General features: G+C 32.5%; 1 protein-coding gene across 1 annotated transcript; it reads right to left on the bottom strand.

Moving 5' to 3' along the window:
• Positions 1–598: 598 nt before the first annotated feature.
• On the bottom strand, positions 599–1,930 carry LOC100812777 (protein IRX15-LIKE). Its single transcript, XM_003528474.5, has one exon. It carries the CDS (start codon positions 1,594–1,596, stop codon positions 661–663), a length of 936 nt encoding a protein of 311 aa, XP_003528522.1. The 5' UTR covers positions 1,597–1,930; the 3' UTR covers positions 599–660.
• Between the last annotated feature and the right edge of the window lie 7,617 nt (positions 1,931–9,547).

The following is a 9,547-nucleotide window of genomic DNA, read 5'->3' as shown; positions in this document are numbered from 1 at the left end:
CATGATAACATTTTCCACGTACAAAACAGCCTCCCATTGAAAAATCTTGTAAAAAGACCCCCAATGGGTCAATTTGCCACTTAACGCTCCCGCCCAATTTAATTTTCTCGCCTGCAACTTCAAGTTTCAAGGGAAACCAACAAGCACACCATCATAGTCATGGACCATGCAGATATAATTTTAAATTCAAATTTCAGGAAAAATACCTATTTTAGTAACAAATTAATATATCTGAAAAAGTTAAAAAATTCAAATTTAATTTTTAAATATAAAAAAATATATAAAATGTGTGAAATCATTTGATTATTAAAATATTATTTACAAATTAATTTAATAATAAATTAAATTTCAAAATTAATTTGTTATTAAATTCTCCATAAAATTAATCTGTCAAATATTTTTACATTAAAAAATTAAATTAAAAATTTTCAGTTTAAATTTTTAAAATTTTCAAGAATCAAAATAAATATTTATTCAAAATTTAAAAATATATTCAAAAGAATCATTCACAATTTCACATTCCTCACCCCTTTTTGGGGAGAAAAGCGGGCCCCTTGCTATAATGCCTAAATTAAATTGCATTTCCTTGGTTCCTTTCTATTAAAAATATTTATATAAAAAAAGATAATTTTACACATTCTCTGGAGCCCAAGCATAATCCTAGTCCTCTTCGTCGCCGACAACCTTCGACGACGAGTTTTTACAGAAAACAGCGCTTTCTCCGTCGTGAGCCTCACTCTTAACAACGAAGTGCCCCAACGAATCCACCAACTCAACCAAATTTTCCTTGCACAGAAACTCCTCGCTGAAAACCCTTTCCACCTCTCTCCCGAAGTCATGCACGAACACGTGGGTCTCGCCGCCGGATATTTTACTCCGGGCAAGCACCGCCGCCGTGAAGATCGGCGCCATCCGCCCTGGGGCCGCCGGAAAATACCCTTTTGGCCCGTCAACGAGAATAACATCCCACGCAACCTGGTAGATGTGGTTAGGTAAGTCGTTGATTGCAAGCTTGCATTCGGAGAACAAGAGGTTCTGGACGGGCCTGCAGTCGTTTTGGGCCTGGGATTGGGCCTGGGAGAGGAGTTTTGGGTATTCGCTGACTTTCGTCGTGAATTGAATGTCGTAGGCTTCGACGCCGGGGTTGGAAGACTCGAACTTGGAGATGGCGTATTCGTTCTCGTCGAGGAAGACGGTGCGGCCGCCGCGGTGGTTGAGGGCGGCCCAGAGGAGGGACTCGTGGGTGAGGCCGAAGACGAGGAGGTTGGGGCGCGGGGGGAGGCGGAGGAGGGAGGTGGAGACGGCGGAGATTTCGGCGGGGGACATGGGTTTGGTGGAGGAGTTGGCGGCGGCGGCGTAGTGGAGGAGTGCCTTTGTGACGGAGGGTGGGAGAGGGGAGGTAACGGCGGAGGAGCTGGTTGAAGTGGAGGAGATTGTGGTTGAGATGAGGGTCCAGGTGAAGAGGAGGGTGGAGAAGAGGAGGAAGAAGAAAAAGAGCCAGAGACGGTGGGAAGAGAAGAGTGTTGAAGCGGCGGTGTTGGGTGTTAGGGTTTGTTTGTGGAGGAGGATGAGCTTGGTGTTGTTGTTGTTCTTCATTTTGTACGAGGAAAAGAGATTTGATTGATTGATTGTTGTTGTTGTTATGTTTCTTTGGAGATTGTTTCTTCTTCTCTAAAACCTCTCTCTCCCTCTAAGTAATAGTTACTACTGGTGAGAAGTGCCTTAATTATTATGGCTTGTGATAGTAGTAGTACTACTGCGGAAGATAGGAGAAGTTAGCAAGGGACAGAGGAATTGAGAAGGGTCACACGTATCCCAAGACCCAGCCACAGATCCTGGAGACTGTAAATGCTGCCTTGGTCCACTTTCTCGTGCTCCATTTATTAATGTCAGACCTTGAATTTATTTTTAAAAATATTTGAGATATTTAATTTGACATGTGAGTTTATAAGAAACAGTAGGGGTGATTTAGAGAAAAATGGAACTGAATGAGAAAGAGGAATCGTAATTATAAAATATGATTGCCACTGATAGGGAAAAAAAGCAGATTTAGTAAAAAAAAATGTTTTAAATCTTCTTTACAAATTACAATAACCCAGTGTTTTTTTTTTCTTTAAAATATTTTTAGTAATAAAGTATATTCTCTTACCAAATTCTATTTCAATTATTTTTAGATATTTGAATTGTAGAAGCAAATGTCTTTGGTGTTTTGATGATGATCATGATGATTTGATGCAAATGATGCAAATGCGCTTTTCAAGATTAAATTAAAGACAATGATTCAAGAATACAAGACACAACATCAAGATGATCACTAGTATTTTAGGAAGGGAATTCATAATTGATATAGCAAAAGGTTTGGCTAAGTAATTTAAGTTAAAAAGTGTTTTTCAAGAGATTTACTCTCTGGTAATCGATTACCAAAGGATGTAATCGATTACCAGTGGCAAAAAATGATTTGCAACAGCTGTTAAATATTTGAATTCAAATTTTAGACTGTGTAATCGATTACACAATATTGGTAATCGATTACCAGCAGTTAATAAATGTTTTAATTCAAATTTTAAAAGCTGTAATCGATTACACAAATCTTGTAATCGATTATCTGACAAGATTTTCAGAAAAATATTTCTAAGAGTCACAACTTCTCAAATGGTTTTTACATGACCACCAATGGTCTATATATATGTGACTTAGAACACGAATTTGCTCAGAGTTTTTCAAAATAACAAGTGTTTATTCTCTCAAAGAGCAAAATCATTTTATCCTCTTAAGAATTCTTTGGTCAATCCAATTGCAATTCATTAAGGAATCATTTGAGTGCTCAGATTGTAAAATCTATCTCTTTCAAGAGAGATTCATTCTTCTTCTCTTTCTAATTCTCTAAGGGATTAAGAGACCGAAGGTCTCTTGCTGTAAAAGAATTATGAACACAAAGGAAGGATTGTCCTTGTGTGTTCAGAACTTGTAAAAGGATTTTACAAGATAGTGGAACTCTCAAGCGGGTTGCTTGGGGACTGGACGTAGGCAGAAGGGTGTGACCGAACTAGTATAAATCTGAGTTTGCACTTTCTCTTCTCTTAAACTCTTTTATTTATTATTGTTTTATATTTATATTCAGATTGTTCTATTTGAATCAATATTTAAGAAGTTCATTGTTAAGGGAATTTGTAACTTGAATAGAAAGTGAAATAGAATTTTAATTGGGGAAATAGTTTGTAATATCTTAATTCAACCCCCTTCTTAAGATATCTGAGGTTACTTGTCTAACATGAATAAGATTATGAAGATGTTTAATAAGTGAGTAGGGTAAATCTTTTAGTATGGTCTTCCATTCAATTCCTACATATTAAAAAGGATTTGAATAAGTTTACCTCTTTTTATATATAAAAAAAATATTTAATTCATTAAAATTAATAAAAGTATTTAAATTAGTTTAATATAATTAATATTATTATAAATTTAAATTATGTTAAAAAATATCTATAGAATTAATTGGTTTAAACAATGTCAGATATAATGACACTATTTATAATGTAATGAGTATTTTTTAACCAGTTATATTATTAATAGATCAATAATGCATTCACTTTCATAAAAAATGTGTCATATCTCATTAATAGACTTCAAAATAAATTAGGATTATAAAAGAAAATTAACAATTAATATATTTAAAAGAGGACCTACGTTTCTTATAATTTGGAACAAAGAATATTATTATTTAATTTTTCTTATATATAGAAATAGATGTAATATTAATTAATAAAATAACTTCATGTTAAATTATTTGTGTTGATTGTAATTTTTTACAAAGAACTTTTTGATGTTTACATGCTTGCATTAAAATTTGCAAATTCAAATTTGAGTTAAATTTAAGTCTGTGAAAGCAACTAAAGTCTCACTTCTACATAATTGAGTTTAAAGGAAAAATTTTAATGTACAAACGTACTTTTGATGATACTCAAACATGTCACGGTACTTTACCCGCTAAAATGAGTTTGGAACATTCCAAACAAAAAACCAAACAACCTTTTTTTATTCATTGGAAATTGGAAATAGGCTTACTTGATTATAAGAGAGAAAACAGCACTCTCTCCTTCCTCTCTCTCTATATATATTTATGTTTTAGCCTTTTATTTTTTTTCTCGAAACTTTTGGTACTTTAGAATCTTAAAGTCTAATTAATGTTTTTTTATTCAAATACACCCATAATTAATACTCACTTAGTGGTACATGGATAAAAAATCAATGTATTAAATAGAGACAATGTAGTTTAATTATAACAACCTTTTATTTTTTTTTCTCGAAACTTTTGGTACTTTAGAATCTTAAAGTCTAATTAATGTTTTTTTTATTCAAATACACCCATAATTAATACCCACTTAGTGGTACATGGATAAAAAATGAATGTATTAAATAGAGACAATGTAGTTCAATTATAACAATGTTTTAGTTCTATTAAATATTTCATAAATGATGTACAATAACCTTAAATATCAAAAGAAATAAAAAGGAGGGAGTAATTGTTTTCTAAATTAAAATAAGAAACTTGTACGTTACACATTACAACCCCCTTCTCATATGTTTAGATGTTTAAAGTTAATGCATATAAATTAAAAAAATATATTTAATAGAAGTAAAATATTAAATTTAAACTAAATGGCCTTATTTAATAATCTTTAATGTTTACGTGAGATATTAAATAAGGATATATTTGAAAAAAATATTAATTAGACTTTAAAATTTAAAAACACCAATTGTTTTGAGCTTAAAAAAAAAGTCACAACATCTACCTTTGTTTGGTAATTGAGAAATAGGGAGGCTAGGAGAAGAAAGAAATAGAAGAAAAAAAAAGTGAGTGTGTCTGGTATGCAGAAATAATTATGGAATCCACATATTTTTACTATATTTCTTATATATTGTTATGCACCTTTTTTTTTCTCATTTCTCTTAAATCAAACACCTTCATTTTTATTTTATTTCTCATATATTTTCATTTATGTTTCCTATTTCGATTAACTCAATTTCTTACATTTCTATTTTTTTTGTATTACATATTTCTAATTTATGGACCTATTATAAATTTTTTTCTCAACTAGTTACATAAGTCTTGATTGTCAAATGAATTATAAATAAATTCTTTTAAGAATATATTTTTATTGAAAATGGTGATTCTAATTATGGTCGTATGGATGCTACTCACCTAGATGTTGTTGATTTCTTTGTTGATCCGAATAGCAATATTGATCACCTTGTTGGTGATGAAAGTGTCAAGAGATAATTTTGTTATTGAACTTTATTCTTTAGTAGAATAGTTTGAACTTTATATGTTTTTGAACTTTTGGTACTTTGTTGTTATTTGACTTTATTGGACTTAAATAATTTTATTGGGCTTTATATGTGTTTTTCTTTTCAAAGCAATATATAAGTTTTGTTATCTTTCAATTTGGTTTCTGTATATTGATTTTTTTATACTCCTTTTTTTTGTTAAGAATGAATATTGGCAATAACATCAATAACGAAGATGTCTTACTAACAATGAAAACAACTTATACAATCCACAAGAAAAATGAATTTTTCTCCTAGTAATGCAAGAAGTTTGTGTTAGTATTATATCTAGAAGTACAAATATTATTGAAGGCTTTGGTAAAGCCAATATATTGTTACTTGGAGGAACTAAGTTACACATTGACAATGCATTATATTCTTCCAAGTCTCATAGAAACTTGTTAAGTGTCAAAGATATTCATTTAAATAGATACCATATTGAAACAAACAATGAAGAAAATGATAGTTACATAGAAGTATTCTCAACACTTACAGTACAAAATTATGATCTATTTTGCATTCAAAAATATATAACAATAATAAATAACAAAAAATAAATTTTTTTTACAGAAGTACACATTCTCTCTCCAACTTTATCTCAAAATGCACCTACTTAGAAAAAGAATACTCAATATACACTACTTTGCAACATCTTTGGGAAGTCGGGTCTGGCCACCCCGACTTCCATCCGGTGATTCTTTTTTATTTTAATTTAAATTACTAAAATAATACAATATTATATTATATAAATATATTTTAAATTGATTTTAAAAATACTTTTTTATTAAAATAATTTTTTAATAAGAAAATGATATTATTGAATATAACTACTTTTCTTATATTATTTAATTTATATAAGAAATTTTTTTAAGTTAACATTTTATTTTTTAAAAAAATATGAATTTTGTCTAATAATATATTTGCTTTAGTAAAAAAATTAAAAATTTTAATATTATTATTTTACTAAATATAAATTGTTTGTTTATGTCATTAGATTTTTTTTAAATGATAATAATTTTTGTTTAACAATTTATTTATAGAAGAACATTATACTATATTATAAATAAAATACTTAAACAATCACATTTGGTTAAGGAAAAACTTAAGATGAAGACATGTTGAGACAATTGTTGTTTTTGTTACGTCTCTTTTGTCAGCAAATTCCACATTTTTTCTACTTTTCCGTTCATTCTCGTCTTCGTCCATCTCAGTTGGAATGTGAGTTGAAACCGGACGACCATTTGCGAAACTCTTTCTACTTGGATCAGGACCTCATTGATCTCCTTCATATTCTTGCCACACATTAATTTGTGTAGCAGTAAACCAAAGAAGTTGTAGACGTGCAAAATGTGTTGTAAGGTGAACAGAGGGGCATATAGTTCATGGGATCAGCACTGACAGATTTACAAGCAGGCATGACGTAAGAACACGGTAAGTGTTTAGCCTGATATTCACCACAATCACACTTTTGGGATTGTAACATTACCCTAAACCTTTCCTTCCATGTGGTCTGGGTGTTTGAAGTGGAGATTGGGTCTCTGTTACAATAAATGTGTGGTGTGGTTGTGTCTGTCGAATTCGTTTACAATGTGTATTTGATTCTTGTTGACCGCTATTTGTTGCCTTAGAGACTGACTTCGGGATAAGCCGGAGTTGATCATTGCTTGAGTTTGTCGGCCTCTAATAGCAAAGAGTTGTGCGGTCTTGAAGTACGTCTCCTCAACCAACAATGACACTGACAAATGTCTTACATTTTTTAACATGGAATTAACACACTTAGACAAATTTGTGCTCATATGTCCCCAACATTTCCCACATCGAAGCATTGTACCAAAAAAATTTGGGTAACTGATCAAGCCATTCAACTGCACTTGGCTTATTCGCACGAATATCCCCAAGATGTTGTTAATGCATCTTCTCCATGTTTGCGTAACTTGTAAATATTCAATCAATCTATTATGTTATGAAATTTGATTGAAAGTAAAGTTTAACGAAGAAATAAAATAGATTCTCACCCGCCAGTATGAGTGGTTTCTTTAAACGTTTGTAGTTTGAGTTACCATGAAGAAAATTTTGTGCAATGTGGCGCAGGTAAAAGAAATGGGATGTGCCCTGAACCCATAAGTTACTTGGGTTGTTGTAGGAACTTATAATTAAGGGGTGTTTGGAATTGTCCCATTAAGAAAATTGTTCTGAATTAGAACACAAACGAGTGAAGGACATGTTGATAGGCTTGCTGGAATTGGACCCAAGAAGGCATTATTGAAAAGTATGAGCTTTGTGAGATAGCCCTTGGTGCAAAGAGTTTAGAAAAAAAATATGATACTTGAGAAATCAAAATCAAATAGATGGTTTATTCTAAAATAATTCTATTTTACAGGTTGGTACCTATTTTGGTTCTAAGGGCTGAAATCTTGATGCAGCCAGTCAGCTAGGGGCACCGTTAGGTATATAAGGATTTTTCTATTGCTTTAATATGTTTTCCTATGGAAAGGGTGCATAATTTTAGTGGAGTAATTGCACAACATTATGGAGAGGGTTTCATACTTGTTTAGGAGTTTTCTTTTCACCAGAGATTAGGAATGGCAGAATTCAATTTTATGTCACTTTTGGCTACCTTTGTTGGTTGGTGTTACTGCAAGTTCAAAATAAACACATATTCAAATAACATGTCTTATCAAATTCTTTAGGAAAAACCCCACACTGAAGTTGTCTCCCATTCTACAATGGCATAGGCAATCGAGAAGATATGGTTAGCTTCATCTTGTGCATCAACAATGTGTCAGTATACTTTCCCTAAAAACATGTATCATCTACTTGTACTATGGTTTTGCAATATGCAAACCCATTAATGCATGGATCAAATGACCAAAAGACACGTTTTTTTAAGCATGTTTTTGCCCGATACGATTTCTCCTCCCTCAAACACAGATTTTGTTTGAGAAGCTACCACAGTCCCAGGAACACAAGATTGCAAAGCTCCTAAAAGTTTTGGTAGCTTGACACATGATTCTTCCCTGTTAACATGAATCATCTCCAACACTCTTTGCTTTGCTAATCATGTCTTTTTGTAGGATGGGGTATAACTCATCAACGTTTTGATCTCTGCAATCAACGTCTTGATGGAGACAATTAGGTTTGTTTTGACAATTGGTTGTATGATTTATGTTATGATGTGTTTGTCGAGTTGCCGATGATCTTGTCTAAGCATTGGCGCGAGACAAGTGTGATGACCTCTGATACTCTTGATAATACATTTCTTATACCTCTTTGAATTGCATGTGCCTAAGCTTCATGTACAACCATTTTCATGTGATTTACACACAAAGTTTAGCCTTCTGTGGTCATAATATATTGTTCTGCAATCAAAATAATTTTTGATGTTGCATTCTTTAACTGCTCGAATACATTGTGCTTTTTCATCGAAGTTCATGCCAACCTTAAGTGCACCAGTTGGTGGTTGTACATTATGTTGTTGCTGAACGAAATGATCTCGATCAATGTAGTGTGGTAGGTGGTCAAGGTTCAAGTCTACCGAACACCTAGGTGGTCCACCAACACCCTCGTCGTCATCGCGTTGGTGATTGATGTGATCAAAGAACTATTGATCTTCATCCTCACTAAAATCATCCATGTTTTCCTCGTATAATGGGATCTTTGTTAGCGATGGAATGTTCATTTCGGTTTGATGTTTGTGTTTGTGGTTGTTGTGAGGGTGACATAAACGGGGATGAAGGATGGTTTTGTTGGTCAAAGGAGGTTTGTTGGGTATCAAAAAAAGAATCATTTTCAGATAATAGTTGTGTGTATGAAGTATAAATGTCAAAGGCGTCTTGTGTTTCAAGGATGTTGTATGAAGACACTGGATCATTGAGGTCCAAGTTTTTGTACGGTAATTGTTTCAAGGCAAACATGATCATACTGATTCTGATCAGGATCAATCAGAATCATATATGAGAAAAGGGAACCAGGATCAAGTAATAAGGGTGGAAAAAGAAAGTTTGACAAGAGTAAGATCAGAAGCTAAAATTGTCAAGGTTGGGGACACTTTGAAAATGAATGTGGAAGTGCAAATGTAAGAGAGAAAAAGAAGAAATACTATAAAAATGAGGCTCATATGGCACAAGCAAAGCAACAGGATGATAGTGAAAGTTATTCAGATGGAAAAGCAGTTGTATTAATGACAACCACCTGCAACTTTACCGATAGTGGAGATTCA

Source organism: Glycine max, chromosome 7, assembly GCF_000004515.6.
Source record: "Glycine max cultivar Williams 82 chromosome 7, Glycine_max_v4.0, whole genome shotgun sequence".
NCBI classification, from domain to species: Eukaryota; Viridiplantae; Streptophyta; class Magnoliopsida; order Fabales; family Fabaceae; genus Glycine; species Glycine max.
This window is presented reverse-complemented; position numbering and strand designations above follow the sequence as displayed.